This window comes from Diachasma alloeum, unplaced genomic scaffold, assembly GCF_001412515.2.
Source record: "Diachasma alloeum isolate Michigan unplaced genomic scaffold, Dall2.0 Dall_scaffold_00197, whole genome shotgun sequence".
In the NCBI taxonomy this organism is placed as follows: Eukaryota; Metazoa; Arthropoda; class Insecta; order Hymenoptera; family Braconidae; genus Diachasma; species Diachasma alloeum.
This window is the reverse complement of record NW_021680362.1, coordinates 1,911,194-1,928,604: the sequence shown is the minus strand read 5'-3', so window position 1 is coordinate 1,928,604 and position 17,411 is coordinate 1,911,194. Positions and strand designations below refer to the sequence as shown.

Below are 17,411 nucleotides of genomic sequence, written 5' to 3'. Positions count from 1 at the left end.
TCCCTATTAATTCATTTCGTCATCTTTTTATTTATCATTTTCATAATCTGAAAAACAGCAACATTGATAATTCCGCTTGCACATACTCCTCTCTTCATTATTTTAATCATCCAGCTCACTTCGACAATTTCATATCAATCGTTACGCTTTTATATAGAAAAGAAAAAAAAAGTGGAAGATAGTTGTAAATCGCCCATTCAGTCGTATTCATTTCGACTTCGCATGTCTGGACGACTCTTCTGAGTAGATGCATTGTCCACTCTGAGGACCCTTCCCCCGATCTCGAAGCCATTCAGGTTTTGTATTGCCTTCAGGGCTGTTTGCTGATCCTTGTACTCGATGAAACCAAAGCCTCTGGGCCTTCCTGTCTCTCTGTCGTATACCAATCTGAAGGTGACAATGATAATCATGAAAGAATCATTACTGACGAAATTTGAGGGAGCGATAATTCGAACTCAACAGGGAAAATTAATTCCAAAATTGGTATCTTCAATGTCTATCACCAATTACTAATTTTATAGAAATTAATGAGAAGATGAATAGTGAAGAGAATGCGTTCTCCAGATTTTAATGCTGATGATTCTACTATTGTCTCCACAACTAATTGTTTCAGAAATGGTGGCAGATGTTTTGTGTAGAACATGAAGTTCCTGACAACAATTTCGTTCAGAATTTTTTCTCAAGAAGTTTTTCTCCCTGAGATATTTTCCAAATTAATAAAACTCCTTATTCTAGAGTCATCTCTGGCAATAAAAAAATCATACACGTTATTTTCAAAATATCTTTGAAGCTATGAGGCTTAGAGCAAAATCCCAAAAAGCTTTCTGGTGAAGAATTTAATTCTTCATCGAAAAGAGCTTTCATTTTTTTCTAAACTTCTTTTTTCGACCGATATTTTTCAGTTTATAAAGTTCCCCGCAGTGGATTCATATTTTTTATCAAATATTTCATGCAACGTATGGAAAAATATTAGATTTTTTCTTTTTCAGAAATAAATTGGCATTTTTTTTTCTAAACTCTTTTTCTGAGGACATTTCGAAATTTTTAATAATTCGGAAACTATTTTTTCTCTGGATTCATCTTTGGTTCATCATAATTTCACTATTCAATGACTTTCTCATAGTGAAAAGTGCCAGTTAAAAACTCATTAAACTCAATGATTAATGAAGAATATACATTTTCGAAAGAAATTCCTTGCCTGTTAGGTTATAAATCTCCTCCAACATTAAAATTAATTTATGAATATTCATTTCTCACTTGAGCGACATAATTTGTCCGACATCACCAAAGATATCCCTCAGATTCTCCTCCGTAGCTCTGTACGGAATATTTCCAACTGAAAGTAAAGATGAATGAATTGGATTAAAATTTGGCGGAATGAGGGTGGAATAATTATCGATTCTCGTGGTAATTTCATTCTTACCAAAGACACTCCTCATCGATTTGTCAACTGAAGACTGATCTGCGCTTGAATAAGACATTTTTATCGTCGATTCCTTATTTCTGCTTATGTAGAACGAAATTAATGATTTTGCCACCTGGTGATTTCAACAATCCGGCTTCCACAATGCTGCTGATGTATAAAACATGTCGCCCATGAGCTGTTTTTAGTTACACCGGATGTAGTGGAGTAGAGCCACTGACTTGCGCAAATTCAAAAGTGATTCAGACGCTTGGTAGTCTAAACGAGACTAGAGTAGTAGTCATTATGAATTATTTAAAAACAAAACATTATTTGTTCGTTAAATAAATGTTTATAATATAAATAAAATAATAATATAAATAAATAATGTAATAATAATATAAATAAATAATATAAATAAAATAATTCATTGCACTTTGGGTCAGCGTGGGTATAAGTAATGAATTAAAAGAATCAAATAGCCAAATAATTAACAGAAATAGAATGTGAGTATTCTTCTAGAGTTCCAATAAAAATTCCATAGGATTTCAGAGAGAAAACGCTAGGTTTTTCCGTCAATTTTTCTCTGACATATGTCATGAGTATTTAAATAATTACTTAAAGTAGTATGTTCAAGCTCTACGTAGGTCGAGTATGTTGAGTGTAGTGAGGAAAAATATATTTAAACTGCCGAAAAAAATATCACTCATTGATAATTTCCTACATGAATTCCATCGTTGACGGGAGTAAAAAATCTGTCCACCAAATTCTCTCGGCAATTATTCTCTTGAACAATAGTTCCTCGTTTGCCTAGGGCATCCTGTAAATTTGGGGTACCCAGAAACATAAGTTATTTATCCCAGAAGTTTGACACGGTAATTTTCGCATTAGGCATATAATTTCTGTTAATTTTTATTCTATTTTTTAAATATTTTTCCTACATTTTAATCTTTTCTCTAATCTCGAAAAATTAATTTTCTCGTTTAGAATTCATTTCACATTTTCATCTCCAAAATTTTTGTTATGTTTATACTACTTCAATTAACAACATTTATACTTTCAACTAAAAACACTATTACGACAACTTCAAAATATGCATTCATATAAAACAAGTCTGCAAATTAGTTTATTGAAATCCTCAAAAAATATTCGCCAGAATGAAAACAACAATTTCAATGCACTATGCTCTTTTAAATATTTTATTTTACCAAAGCATACATATTTACAAATACGTGTTGCGAAAACAGTGCTGTATTATTATTGATGATTTTTTTTCAACCGAAAAGCAACAATAATACATGAACAAAGCACTCTCAATGATCCCCCGCTACATTCTTCTATCGTTAAATATTAAGTTGATACGAACAGTATAAAAAAAGAGTACATAAATAGACGACTCGGCGTATCAGTCGTGAAGCGGTGAAACATCAATTTCAGTTAACTTGACATCTCGAAAACTAATGGTTTTGAGGACAAATAGGATAATTTTTTTCGGGATAATTGAGACACGAAACTTGTGTTACGAAATTTATTCGTTTAATGGAGCAATAAAATGCGTAGATGGCATGAAAATTTTCTGTTTTTTTATTTGAAAAAATGATGAAAAAATTAGGAAGTTGTATTCAGGAAAAAAATTAGCATTATGACATCCCAATTCTGACATTCTCAATCGCCTGTAGTTTCAATTCTTCCTTCTCTATTGGAATAAGAAATACATGTTTAGTATTCTTCATTCAATTCTCATATCCAGCACTGAAAAAAATGTCATGTAAAGCCCAATTCAATACGTTCAACTTGATGTGAAAAATCAGTTCGTCCTGTCCTGCTGTATTGTTCCACCACTTCACTATTGCATCATCATTCCCAAAATTAAATATTGAATGTCCAACGAATCTCACTGGGATTGGAGCCAGATACTTAAGTATACCCAATGATTCGCCAATCATTGAGAGGGAAAAGTCGTTAAAACCACTGCGAGAGTAGTTGCCAAAATACTTGATATATAAAATTAATCTATAATCCTCTGTCTCTCGTTGGGCTTCCTCGGAATTGTGGAAGGATAGGAGTGAGGGGAATTATTCAAACACGTGTAAAAATGTCTTGTGCCGAGCGTTACTTGTGTGTTTAGGTATTTTTGTTCGATTTTTCATTAATTCCCAATTATTTTCTGTAATAATCAATCTGCTCAGAATGTTTTACGGTGTATCGCTCTGCTGCCATCCTCGTCGTACTCTCTTTTGCTGACCCACATCTTCTTGAATGTGTCTAGTGATGCCAGGATTGAACCTCCAATCCATGTACTGTATAAACGTTCTTGTGGTGCTGATATCTGGGGAGAAAATCGCATCGATCGGTTAAATTTCATGAGATAGACCATTTGTGGATGGATTGTTTTTTTAAAAAATTTGGGGACAGATGTGTATCACTCTTGATTCTCATGAAATGCTTCTTTAAAAAAAAGCCTTTTAATAATCCTGCTGATAATTAATATAATTTCAGAATTAATACAGATTCGAATAGAGAATCGTATGATTAGCTTTCCGATAAGGGAATTTATTGTTCTCCAGTTATGTATAAAATTCGAGCAGTTAAGCGAAAAAAAGATTTCCTGTCAAAATTAAAAGATTCAAGGAATGTATAACTTCTTCATACCCTGATTTTGATATCCTTAGGTGCCATCTTCCTAATTTCCGCTAGTAACCTATCACCAAAGCCCTGAGGAAAACCACAAAACATTATTAATCATTTCTCAAAATACAAAACAATCAATCTAGTAGGGAAATAATGAAATGGAATAATTCAAACTGCTTTGGAAATGATATTAGTTTGATCCATTTTACTTCATTCTTACCTCCACACGAAAAATTTCACAGAATTCGCATTTTTTTAATGGAAAATGTTCAATGGAAGGTATTTTAAAATGAGAAGAATTTGGTTTTAATCTAAAGAGCAATTTGCTACAGGACTTCCTCAACAAAATTTTTTTAAATTTATTTCCCTTTGTTTTTTTCTCCACTCATTAAAGAAATCGAACAAAGAACCTTGAAAAATTTCAACCAAGGAATTTCTTTAGAAACTATATCAAAAGAATAAGTTGTCTAGAAAAATCAAATGCTCTTGATTTTTTCTATAAAATATTTTCTATTGAAACATTTCTATTGAAAAAAAAATCACCCAGAAAAGCTGTGCGATCTTTCAGTAGAATCGAAAAACCAATAGAATTTTTAACAAACAAATTCTTCAAGTTCTATAAAATTTGATCACGCGTGTCATCCCCTCCCAACCTCTAAAATTCTTCAAAAAAATCTCTAAACTCACTCGGAACAAAGTAGATCCCCCAGACAGCACGATATTCTGGAAGAGCACTTTCCTCAGATCGAGATCTGACTTCTGAATAGAATACATGAGGACCTCATGCAGTCCCTCGCACTCTTCCCCGATAAGATCAGGTCTGAAGAGGACCTCAGGTGCCCTGAACCTGGCAGGACCAATTTCGAGAAAACTTCCATCAGGCAAAACATACTGAAACTTCTCAGTCTCCACAGTCTCCTCTTTCTGAGGATTATTCGACAAGTAGCACGAGCGTTCCTTGATCGTCCTCACGATCTCGAATTCAGCAGTTGTCTTGAAATTGACTCCCTCCTTGCGCAGGAGGAGTCTGAGGTACCTGGAGACATCTCTTCCGGCGATGTCCACCCTCATGATGCTGTGGGGCATGGCGAAGCCCTCGTAGATGGGTACAGCGTGTGTCACTCCATCCCCAGAGTCCAAGACAACACCAGTGGTTCTGCCAGTGGCGTACAAACTCAGAACTGCTTGCATGGAGACAAACAGAGCTGGAACGTTGAAGGACTCGAAGAAGATTTCGGCTGCGCGCTCTCGATTCTTCCTGGGATTCAGGGGCGCCTCGGTGAGGAGCACTGGGTGCTCCTCGCTGAACGTCGACAGCTGGTCTTTGCTGTACACGTACGACCAGATTCTCTCCATGTCGTTCCAGTCGGTTACTATGCCGTGCTCCATTGGGTAGCGCAGGGAGAGGAGACCTCGGTGCTCTTCGGCTATTGGACCCACGAAGAGATCACCTTCCAGGGCTCCTGCCATCACTCTGACATGCTTTGGCCTTCCAATGCTGGGAAATACAAGAAATAAAGAAATTGAGGAATTGATTGGATCGATTGACGACTAAATTTATTGGGTGGTTGATTTATTTCAGGGGAATGTCATTCCAGTGGTTAATTCATCGTTAGGGAGGTCAAGATTTTTATTTGAACGTCGAAAATTTGTGGGAGAGAATAGGCATTTTTGATTCTTTAGAAAATTACTCATTCAATTTTCTTTTAATTCAAGTTTTATTGACATGGTTTTTTTTCATGAAAACAACCTAGGGTGAGCTCAATTGATGATTTTTTTCAGAAGTTATAACATTCACATTAGGGAAAAATTCACAAGTTTCCATTTTGCCCCACCCTTTCCCATGCGTTTATTGGGGATACAGTTGATTTCTATTGAGTTATGTTTTTTTTTAATGAAATGTTGAGGGGTTTTTTAATTGAAGTTCTAAAATGTCAAACTTCATTTTTTAAATAATTATTTCTGAATATTTTTGTTGAAATGCGTGCAAGACACGTTGACATCATCACAAGGGGAATTTATAGATATTTCAAGGGAATCTTTCATGGTTTCACGAAGAATTATCAAAAATATCGTTGAGGAATTTAGTTGTACTTGAAAAAGGATTCCTCAATATTTTATCATTTCTAAATGATAATTAACGACAATAATGACATAAAATTCGATCTCTTTGTCATTACTGGTCACAAAATGTTCGATGAAATGTTTACTCAAAGATATTAGCTTTTAATAACGGAAACATTGATGAATTCGATGTGGATAGAGTGATTTTATTCACATAATAACCTCTAACAATGTAGTAGTGGTGATTCATCACTGGAATATTAATGAATTTACACTTACTAATTTGGAAATCTGCATTTTGGTATCTGATCACCAGCGAAGCCTGCTTTTATCACTCCAGAACCCTGAGAAAACCCAAAAACATCTGAATATTATCGATTCAATGCCAACACTTGAATGCAAGTAATAAAATTAATAACTAGTGCGAAAAATCGTGGCAAATTCTTAACAAAAATTCATGATTTGAGAATAGGTTTTCGGTGATTTTCTCATCAATTCGTTATTTAGAAAGTGATTGATTGTAGAAAAAAAATATTGCAATTGTCAATTTTTGGCAGCCGACAATATGGCCTGTTTCGTTTGACACATCAGTGAAGGAGTCCGAGGATTCCATCAGGGTCACGAAGGAAAAACCTCAGGGAACTTTACAAAATACTCACGTTATCGATGACCACCGGTTGATTGATAATAACGTCGTACGGCTCCATTATCAACTCCTGAGATCCTGATAATTAACTTAAATAATAATACTTTTTTTCTCAATAATCCGATAAATTGTCATACGGCCTAACACACCTACAGGCTCGAGGTGAGCCGTGAAATTGTTGCGGAGTGAAGTTAACGCAGTTCTGATCGACTTCCATTGGAGCCAACTTCAGTGGAGAAAATATTGCGCGATTTTTGGGATTTGAATTCATTGAAACGGGAATTGGGACCTATGTCATTTATTGTCGGATTATCTCGGTGACGAGGAGGTTTAGGGGGAATTGTAAAGAAAAAATTTTTGTTGAGAATTTTGTCAGCTAGGAAAAAAGTCTGATGACATTTTGTTGTAAAATTACTCGCTATTAAGATAATTTCATAATTAACAGAACATTCCATTTTTTCATTGACTATATTCCAGTCTATTTTTATCGGAAAAATTATCAAGAGACATCTTTTGTAGAGAATATTCTTGCTACAATGATATTGATTTTTCCCAATAATAAAACAAATTATATATAAGAAATTTTATTGGATTTCTATTAAACTTTCTATTAGTTTGTAACTGATTCTGGTGAAGAGTTCAATAGAAAATATTCTTTAGAAAAAGTCAATAGAACGTCGTCAATATTCTATTGAGATATTTTCTATAGAATTTTGTCAGCCCAAATTTTCCTAGTTTTTTGTTTGATTTTCTTGATCTAAAGAAAAGAAGGAAGTGAAAAACCTTGAAAAATTTCAGCCGGTGAAATTTTGTAGGAAATATTTCAATAGAATAGGTGTGGCTTTTTCTACAGAATAGTTTTCTATTGAACATTTCAATAGAATCAGCCTAAAACTAATGAAAAATTTAACAAAAATCCAATCGGATTATCCAGCGAATTCGTAAAGTTTTTCTACTAAATTTTTTCGTATTCTGTCAGATTCACAAAAGTCTTTTAATTAACTTCACTAAAAAATTACATTTACCTTATTTATTTTATCATCTCGAATGGATGCCTTCAGTGATAGTTATGAAGGGAAGTTTTCGGTGAATGAAAAGACTCTAAAAAATCAATTCGACTCGTTTATTCGTTTACAATAAAGTATCTAAATGAAATAATTCAAGAAATATTGGTGATTACACTCCGATTATAAAGTACACGCGCGCCCCAAAAGCCCAAAAAGAGAATTTCGTTTATTGTTCGCCACAAAGTGCACGTTTTCCGATAAATATCTACCCTACAATGATGATGTTTGACTATTTCCACTCTCTCAACATTACTAAAAGATCCGGACAATCGTTATTCCACAGCTATACGAGAAAAAAAAATGCATTAACGGGTTTTTCTGGTTAGTATTTTTGTTTCTTCACAGCCAGGTTTGAAAAATCCTTATCTAGAATTAATTATTCAGCGTTTAAAAATCTCCAATTACTCCCCCCCAAAACTCTCGGCTTACAACAGCTGTAGAGTTTATTATTTATTTTGTTAAAACGCAAGGATTCCTCGCTGCATGCATACGCGTTACATTAATCCCCTTTAGATTTATTTCGTACAATTGAGAAAGCAGTTTTTTTAGAAGGTCATGGGAATAACTCATGGCATTTCTAAAATTTTCGACAAAAGAATTCATTTTTTTATTCTTCACTTATTCTCTCAATATTTGATTCATATTTTTTTTGAAATTGTGACCATTATATTGTCTTCTACCATTAAAAAACGAAATACACGTACGAAAAATTCAATAGAAAAATTTTAGTAGCGAAGCGAAAAAATCGTTTTAGTCGTTTTCAATGAATATCTCGGAATCTAAGGCAGATAGTGAAATTTTGGTTATAACTTTTTTTGTAGCTCTCAATTCCCTCTGTAAAAAAGGTCATTACGAAAATTTCGTAATCTCTCTTAGGTTCGGAGATATTCCTGGAAAACTTGAATCGTTTTACCACTTCGCTACCGAGTTGTGTTGAAAGATGAAGTTCTAATAATTTTTTCCATAAAATAGTTTCTACGGAACAATTCCTATAAAAAAAACACGCAGTAAATCTGCGGAATTCTTCAACAGAAGTTGAATAAAATTTTCTGTACAATTCTCTAGATTTTTATATGAAATTTTATCGTCCGTATATTCATTAAACAATCCATGAAACACCCATGACACCCATATTAAAGAAAGTCGCAGGCATGCGAATGAAAAATTACTTCCACTGAATAAATGCCGACGAAATTTTCATGAATTACCGCAATTTACAATTCCCGCAGTCTTAATATACAATTGTTTCATTTATCGTATTTGGTATATGAATTCTTACAAATCTACTCCCTCGGAATGTCTTACAATTAAGCTACAAATACGTGAATCTATTGATTTAATCATTTTGTATTGCATTCTCCCCTTGGTATATTTAAGCAGTTAATTGGTATTTTCTTCATCCTTCATCATTCAATCAAAAATTGTGGTCTGGTGAGTGCCAGCCTCACACAAGCTGGAAGTACACCATTCACTCGCTGTGTTGTATTATCCATTTGTTTATTCAACATTCTGAGTGATGCTAAGAAGCTATTTAATAACACAGCTCGAACGAAATTATGTCCATGGTTTTGTGCATTTTTTATGCTCCTTTGTGCTGTAAAAATGGTAAATTATGTAATTCTAGGGGGGTGGAGGATTATTCAGAAAATATCTTCGAAAGAAGTGTCTTGGGTAAATTTATCAATCGGTTTACCTAGTTTTTTCCTGTTAAACCCACTCAGTCCAGAGATATTTTCAGAATAATCAACACAAGGTTCTAGGTACAAGAAGATGAATCCCACATGAAACCTTAAATTATTTAGAAAATATCTCTTGAAGAAAAACCTTGAGAGGAAGTTCTCAAAAACTTTTTTGTAGAGAATATAATGGTTTATAATAAAGACCTCATGAAATTTTTCACTAAACCCACTAGTATCGAGATATTTCCATAATAATTCGTACCAAATTTTTGGTACAAGTCTAGAAGAAATTCTGAAGGAATTTTTGTAGAAAATTTGGTTTAAAAAACCAAAATTGTTGACATTAAAATTATTGACATTTTCCCTAGATCCATTAATTCCGAAGACATTCTCAAAATAATCAGTTCAAATTTTCTGGTACAAGAAGATGAATCTCAAACTCTCAGATTATTTATAAAACATCTCTGAAATAAAGTGGTCTCAACAAAATTCTCAGACATCTCGTTTGTAAAACATTCAACAGGTTCCAAAAAGATCGGATTGTTGATATTTCTCCGAAGATCCCCACCTTCCCAAGACATTTCCAGAACTCCCTCTTCAAAATTTTTGGTAATTGATACGTGTCAAAACCTTTAAAACAAAAAAAACACTCCCATTCACTAACACCTCTCAAAAATCGTCTGATTGTCCACGAGACGTCAATCAACTGCTGAAAATACTGAGGAAGCTTTCCTCAGTAGATCTCAGCCATGATCATAACAACGAGTGAGGACCACCCATTGAACGGGTGTGAGCCCCTGCCCTCGCCATAGCCATCTCCATAGTTTTCCCAGACGAAGCCCGTCCTTTTGTACTGCGCCATCATGTTTTTTATTACATTCTCCCTCAACTCCTTGTAAATCTTCCTGGCCTTGGCCTGATAGGGTCCCTGCACCTCCGAGTAATGATTGAGGGCTCTCAGGGTCAAATAATTCAGATTGATCCAGATGGGGCCCCTCCAATACGGTGGATCGTGTTCTGTGTTGTACTTCATGTAGTGAGGGGATGATTTCGCCAGTGATCTGAGTCCATATTTGGTCCACAGCAGCTCAGGCTTGGTCAGATCGTTCAGAATCTTGTCGAGATTTGGCGAATTAGACTCGACTATTCCCAGGATAAAGGGGAATAGCGAGACGTAACCGAAGGTGGAGTCCACGAATCTCAAGGTGGGATCCTCCAAGACGACTCTGATCAGGTCTGGGGAGGCTGGGGACCTGGGAGGAGCACTGGGTCGCCGCAACTCCACCTTGTCGGTGTGGAGACCGTAGTCGGCGTATGCTTGAGCTGTTGGTGACCAGTGAAGATCGTTCAGCAGCTGGTTGTCTGTGAGGTATTGGTGGGTCTCGTTGTACCTGTTGGAGTTTGGAAATTGTTGAATGGTATATCTTTTTGTGGGCGACATGAATTTTAGAAGAATGTTTAATCTTGTTTCGAATTCAATTTACAGAGTTAAAGTTAAAGAAAAAAAACGTGGGAAATTGCTCTTCATATAGTGTAGTTATCTTTGCTAATAAATTAGCAATATTAGAAATACGCTCATCATTTTCTTCTATGGTATTATAATTAATTGTTTATTTCATGTTGTTAAATCCTAGTTATCGACATTGGCTTTGTTATTGGCTCAGCATTCGGCAGGTTTGTCATCTACATAAGCCACGTTTAGGCCGTTCTTGTCGATTATTATCAATATATGATGGAAAATTCGAAATTTGGAAAAATCATCATAAAAATCAAATCAACACATGCAGCTATCGTTATTATCGTTCAACTTCGAAATCGGTCAAAAGGACATCCAAATAACTTTTTCAACTCATCATTCAGTGAATTCAGAACATTTTTTTAGTTCTCGTGGAACAACCGATTTTTGGAAAAATTCAAGAATTAAAAAAATCAGTAAATGAATTAAATTTTAACTAGTGTCGATGGATAGGGCTCAACGAGACCTACATTATTTCAAAAAAATCCAGAATAAATGCAGAACGTACCTCTGACTAGGCTGCTCCAACAGAGCAGCCAGTCTCGCCATGACCCCAGAAGCGAAAGCAATCCAGCACCTCAGATCCACATGTCTCTCATCCACATTAGGATGTGAAGCCCTTGGGTAATCGTCCAGCCCAGAGGTCAACGTCTTAGGATTGAGTTCTCTGTTCGTCAAGCTGTCCCTCCCCCTCCACCGATAGGTCCCAGGCAGATCGCCAACCTGTGTAGTATTGAACCACTCGAACCACGCCTGCAGCCTCGGGTAGATCTTCCCCAGGAGTTTATAGTGCCTGTCCAACAGCTCCACCTCCCGAGTGTTCAGGATGTACTCGAGAGTCAGGAAGAACGTCGGTGGATTGGCATTGGTGCTGATCTGCGTGACAAACTCCTCAGGGACCTTCTTCAGGGCCTCAGACCCCAGGATCATCTCCCTAGGGATCCATCCCTCGGAGTTCATGAGGTCAAACCAATGGCTCATGATGTCTAATTCAATGTCCAAATCCCAGGTGGATATCAGGAGCCCGTGGAAGCCCTCGTCCCAGAGGAATCCTCTGGGGAAAAATGAACGACTGGGGACTGCTGAGTAGAGAGGGGCCTTCCAGTAGGGCACTGGGCTCTTAGTGTAGACACTCTGCACCTGCGCAGTTCCGTAGAAATAACCGATGGACCCAATCAGGTTGGAGAACGCGAGCTTCGCGAAATCTATGGCATCCTCTTTGAAGCCTTTCTCCTCGAGCTTGAATGTCTTCTCGAATTTATCGTGAAACCGCTTTCGTTGGTCTGCCAGAGCTGAGTCGAAGTTCTTTCCGGTTAGCTTCTCCTTCCTCAGGGGAACACTCCCAGACTCGAAGAGCACTTCGAACTCGAAGGGAACTTTGGCTGTCACCTGCGTTGCGCAGAAGTTCGGGTCTGTTTTCTTCCCCTCGGAGTCAAGGGGTAGTTGATCTCCTCCGAGGACTATTCTCTTCATGTTTGAACCCTTTTGGGATGCCAGGCGAAGGTTCTGGAGGACTGTCTCACGGACTAGGTCCAAACCTGACATTTGGAATGCAAAATTACTGCCAGATTTGACGTGTTCAAGGCAGGGGAAAAATTGGAACAACCTAGCGCGTTCTCTAGGAAATTGTATTGAATTTCTATTGGAATTCTACGAGAATTCCCTTGAAGTTTTATGGGAATTTTTTGGGCGAATTCTATTGGAGCTCATGTCATTTCGTTAAGAGATATTTCAAAAAAAAAAATCATAGTTTTTGGTTTTTCTATTTTTCGTATGCGTATTGTTATTTGCTTCTCGTCAAAATCCAGGAAAAAAACTTGGAAAAATCATGCCTAAAAATTTTTATAGAAAAAATCAATTTAGTGGCATAAAAAAATCGACAGCTACAGTTGACTGTTTCTGTAAGAAATTCTATTAAATTTCTATTGGAACTCTACAAGAATTCTCTTGATGTTTTGTTAGAATTCTACTTGTTTTTTGCGCCGTTTCTATAGGAGATTATGAAACTTTACCATATCATTTTGTTAAGAGATATTTCACAGAAAAAATTCAAAGATTTTGAGTTTTCTTATTTTGTTAAGATTATCTATTTTTCGTATTCGTATTTTTATTGATTCCTCATGATAAAATCCAAGAAAAACAACTTGGAAAATTGATCCCCAAAAATTCTTACAGAAAGAAACAGAATAAGTTACATAGAAAAATGAAAATCTATAGACATTTTTCAATAAACAAATATCCCTTCAAAACTGCGGGGGGCGTTGCATAATTTTTAACAGAATTGCACAAACACATGCTTCTAATAAAATTCTTATAGAGTTCCAATAGAATTTCTCACAGAAAGCGTTAAATTTTTCTATTAAATTTCTTCTCATTTTCGTGACATGAGACTTTATCATCTTCATCTGTAATTTACGTTTAAAATCCCAGTAAATTGACTCGTTAGTTTTTTGACGTGGATATGTCCATGGTTTCAATATGGGGGATCATTTTGGGAAACGGTTCTTATGTGCAGTGCCATCTATCGAAATTCTAGAAAATTCTAGACATTTCGAGATAATTTGAGAAGTTTCTTGAAATTTCAAAAAAATTCAAGGAGTTTCTAGAAATTTCGAGGAAATTCAAGAAGTTTCTAGAAAATTCAAGAGGGTTTCAAGAGTTTCCTGAAAATTCGAGGGAATGCAAGGAGTTTCTAGGAAATTCGAGAAAGAAGGAAAGACCATGGACGTATCCACGTACAATTACAGCTGTATCGCAGATAGAGCCGCCTACAATTTTTTAATGCTTCCCTACCTGGCATGACGGCTATCAGGAAGGAGTGCTCCTCCACTGTTCCTTTAGTCGGATTCATGGAGAATCTGTAAGCTCCCAGACCGTCAGTGTACCCCTCCATCCCCGAGAGTCTGTTGTCCGCTCCTAATGAAGCCTTGATGTTCCCCGTGGACTTGTCCTCGAGGGCTGAGTAGAAGATGAAGGATATTTCCTCGGATTTTTCGGAGTTCGGGAGCGCCGGGTCCTTGAAGGTGACGCCTATGCGGGCTGTCCAGTCACCACCGTGACGACCACCGGGTTTTTTCACGTACGAGGTTTTTATTATTAGATCGCCGTCGACAATCTCTTGGATGCCGAAGGTCTTGCCGTCGTGCTCCAGCCAACCGTACTTTTCGAGCTTGTCGGACTGCTCGCACCAGTGTCGGAAGGACTCGCTCCCCTGGCGCAAGTCGTTCGGGCGGTACCACATCAGACCGCTGGCGAGGGACTGGGGGTCGCGGGTCTTCATCCCGAAGTAGAGGTTTGATCTGTACGAACCCCAGTAACGGTCCGCTGTGTCCAGACCGTTTAGCGCGACGAGCTGGGGTCAGGTGAATTATTACACGGATGAAAAAATTTAATAGAAACATCTAGCCAATTCGCTAGACAATTCTATTGGACTATCGGATTTCTATTGAACTTTCTACTACATCTAGCCGATTCTGTTGAAATGTTCAATAGAAAATATTTTTTAGAAAAAATCAAAAGCATGTGAATTTTCAATGTTATTTTTTGGTTGATTTTCTTGATGAGAAGAATAGAATGAAAAAAACTTGGAAAATTTGAGTCGAGGATATTCTATAAAAAATATATGAAGAAAATAAGTTATATAGAAAAATCGAATTCTACCGACTGTCTATTGAATATTTCAATAGAATCAGCCAGAAATTAATAGAGAGTTTAATAGAAATCCATAGAATTTTCCAATGAATTCGCTAGGTTATTGTATTACATTTTTTCGTGCGTGTAGTTTTGTTACAACAGGTCTCTTTAAATTTAGGGATAAAATTTATAGTTGTTAATGAGGGATTGTTGCATTTCTGTCATTAAAACTGAATAGTTAAGAGAAATCGTCGAGAGGTTCTTGAAGAAAATTTTGGCGACTAAAAAGAGATGTCTCAAGATTTTTAATTATCTCGATTCAATTATCCTGACACTTCAATGAAGAATATCAACTTCAGAAAACTTCTGTTGCAGTTCCCTCCTGGAATCCCTGACGTTCAGGAGGAAGGAACTGAAGTTTTATTTCCATTCTCATTTATTTGAGCTTTTGATAATGGTCATTACAAAATAGAAGGTTTTTTCTCAGCTTCGAAACATGTCAAGTAAAATGACTAATTAGGGCAATAAACACACCACTAATCATAATCTAATGACCTCGATAAGTAATTTTCGCAAAAATGATCAAGAGAGGTACTTCAACGTCAAGTTCATCAACTCCAAAGAAATCACTTGACCTTTTTCCTTGAATCCCTCATGGCCGAGAGAGACGATCTGATATTTTATTACTGAAATGACAGTAACAGTGAAACAATCATGCAAAATGAAGTAAATTCTTCCCAAAAGGTTCATCATCTTTGAAAATACAGAATTGGAAAGGAATCAAAGTGATAATGAATGAAAATAATTCGAAAAGTAGTCCAATATCAATTAAATAATGAGAATCCTTCATATCCAAGAAAGATGAATTGATATTTAAGGGGCCGTAAATAGCTAAAGTAGAACAGTAGAAGACTGAAAATAGTGTGTATGCAGGGCTCTCAATAATAACAAGAAAGAAAAGGAAAAGTGAGGCTGAAAAATATAGGAAAGTCATACTATCAGCAAAATAGTAACACAACAAAAAGAATGAGAATCCTATCTAAAGATAAGTAGAAAAATCATGTATTTCCCAATTCTCATCCCAAGGAATGTTCCATCGACTTGGAGAAGATGGAATTGAACAGAAATCAAAGTGATAATGAATAAAAATAATTCGAAAAGTAGTCCAGCATCAATTAAATAATGAGAATCCTTCATATCCAAAAAAGATGAATTGATATTTCAGGGGCCGTAAATAGCTAAAGTAGAACAGTAGGAGACTGAAGATAGTACGCATAGTTCTCAATAATATAAAGAATGGAAAGGAAACATGAGGGTGAAACGTAGAGAAGAGTCATACGATCAGCAAAGTAGTAACACAACAAAAAGAATGGAAATCCTATCTAAAAATCTAAAAACAAGGAGAAAAATCATACATTTCCCAATTCTCATCCCAAGGAATGTTCCATCGACTTTGGAAGATGGAATTGAGCAGAAATCAAAGTGATAATGAATAAAAATAATTCGAAAAGTAGTCGAATGAATTGAACAAGGGGAATCGTACCTTTTCGGTGTCAAAAGGAGTATTGACTCTCGTCTCCAGATACCCCTTATACCCAAACCACGCAGCAACAGCCATACAAGTTACCGTCAACATTGTGTTCATGAGATTCATCCTAGACGATTCGGTTTCCTTCCTCTGATGAGTGTGATTCAGATGTTTGTTCTTCGCCTTCGGCGTGCGTTCGTGGGATTTTGATTTCGCCATTGTTCATCCGTTATTTCTTTACAACAAACCTCAGTGGTTCTGTCAACAGATTGGACGTGACAATCAATCACGATTTGTCGGCGTTAGCATAGGTTATACCACGGCAGGGCGTATTTATTGGTGAATTAATGATTTACAAAGGCGAAAGGGGAGATTCAGGGGGCACTCACTTGTGGCAGACCCTCCATTTGTCAGTGCAAAAGTGATTCTCGTGTTGTGGGGAGTCTTGAGTTTATAAAAATTGATTGCTCGATGCAACCAAGCGGAGAATCTTTAATCTTGAGCCTGACGTACGTGGCAGGGAGCGCGGTCGGCTACATACAACACGTTTTTCCCACTCCACGCAACCCCCATTCGGTTCCATGTCCGCCCATTCAACTCCCGTTTCTACTTGATGTGGAATGTTTGGGGTGGCAGAACTGGTGAATGTGTGCGAAGCTTCATTGAATGGTTTGTTGAATTTCTGGGGGCCTATTTTCGAAATATTTCCGTGCGCGGAATCGACTCCGTTGACGGAACGCCTATATGAGTCCTATACGCAATTCGTTTACGAAGCCACTTCCGTGCACGGAAATATTTCGAGAATAGGCCCCCTGGAGGAGTTCGAGTTCTTTTTCTCTGATCCGCAGCTTTTCTGAATGGAAATGTTTAGTAGAATATATTTTATAGAAAACATTAATAGAGTATGATTTTTCTGCACAACTTATTCCACTCAGATATTTTCTAGGGAAATTTCTCGAATCAAATTTTCCTCATTTTTTGCTTGATTTTTTAAGAGGGGAAATATATATTAAAAACTAGGAAAAGTTATGTAGAGGGATTTTCGTAGAAAAAAAGTTCTATGAAAAAAATCAAATTCTAGGGGAGAGTCGGGCGAAATGGGACATTTCGTGATCTTCTCTAATTGTCAATATTTTCATTTATGAGTGAAGATATTGACAAATGAAAAAGAACTCAATGTATCCCATTTTGTCCGGCCCTCCCCTATTGGTTCATCCGAAGTTCGAAGTTTCATTCAATTTTTAC

General features: G+C 36.5%; 3 protein-coding genes across 3 annotated transcripts; all 3 read right to left on the bottom strand.

The window, feature by feature from the left end:
- Positions 1–1,617, bottom strand: LOC107048769 (cleavage stimulation factor subunit 2). Its single transcript, XM_015272130.2, has 3 exons — positions 1,424–1,617; positions 1,258–1,336; positions 1–387 (listed from the first exon to the last, which is right to left on the bottom strand). The coding sequence occupies exons 1-3, from the start codon at positions 1,479–1,481 to the stop codon at positions 198–200; spliced, it is 327 nt and encodes a 108-aa protein (XP_015127616.1). The 5' UTR covers positions 1,482–1,617; the 3' UTR covers positions 1–197.
- Positions 1,618–2,916: 1,299 nt separating this feature from the next.
- On the bottom strand, positions 2,917–6,912 carry LOC107048756 (actin-related protein 1). The gene is made up of 5 exons (XM_015272111.1): positions 6,757–6,912; positions 6,377–6,441; positions 4,721–5,531; positions 4,055–4,117; positions 2,917–3,731 (listed from the first exon to the last, which is right to left on the bottom strand). Exons 1-5 carry the CDS (start codon positions 6,802–6,804, stop codon positions 3,588–3,590), a joined length of 1,131 nt encoding a protein of 376 aa, XP_015127597.1. The 5' UTR covers positions 6,805–6,912; the 3' UTR covers positions 2,917–3,587.
- Positions 6,913–8,661: 1,749 nt separating this feature from the next.
- On the bottom strand, positions 8,662–16,739 carry LOC107048825 (mannosyl-oligosaccharide glucosidase). Its single transcript, XM_015272253.1, has 5 exons — positions 16,556–16,739; positions 16,182–16,424; positions 13,799–14,357; positions 11,514–12,543; positions 8,662–10,880 (listed from the first exon to the last, which is right to left on the bottom strand). The coding sequence occupies exons 2-5, from the start codon at positions 16,383–16,385 to the stop codon at positions 10,223–10,225; spliced, it is 2,451 nt and encodes an 816-aa protein (XP_015127739.1). The 5' UTR covers positions 16,386–16,424; positions 16,556–16,739; the 3' UTR covers positions 8,662–10,222.
- Positions 16,740–17,411: the final 672 nt, after the last annotated feature.

Bases quoted from the DNA above. Each gene is read 5' to 3' on its own strand.
- LOC107048769 (XM_015272130.2), bottom strand. From the start codon at position 1,481: ATGTCTTATTCAAGCGCAGATCAGTCTTCAGTTGACAAATCGATGAGG. The intron at 1,337-1,423 runs GTAAGAATGAAA...CTTTACTTTCAG, and splicing joins ATCGATGAGGAGTGTCTTTG to TTGGAAATATTCCGTACAGA. The intron at 388-1,257 runs GTGAGAAATGAA...TGTCACCTTCAG, and splicing joins GGACAAATTATGTCGCTCAA to ATTGGTATACGACAGAGAGA.
- LOC107048756 (XM_015272111.1), bottom strand. From the start codon at position 6,804: ATGGAGCCGTACGACGTTATTATCAATCAACCGGTGGTCATCGATAAC. The intron at 6,442-6,756 runs GTGAGTATTTTG...GGGTTTTCTCAG, and splicing joins AACCGGTGGTCATCGATAAC to GGTTCTGGAGTGATAAAAGC. The intron at 3,732-4,054 runs GTATGAAGAAGT...TTTTCTCCCCAG, and splicing joins CTAAGGATATCAAAATCAGG to ATATCAGCACCACAAGAACG.
- LOC107048825 (XM_015272253.1), bottom strand. From the start codon at position 16,385: ATGGCGAAATCAAAATCCCACGAACGCACGCCGAAGGCGAAGAACAAA. The intron at 12,544-13,798 runs GTAGGGAAGCAT...TCCAAATGTCAG, and splicing joins CCTGATAGCCGTCATGCCAG to GTTTGGACCTAGTCCGTGAG. The intron at 10,881-11,513 runs GTACGTTCTGCA...AAACTCCAACAG, and splicing joins TTGGAGCAGCCTAGTCAGAG to GTACAACGAGACCCACCAAT.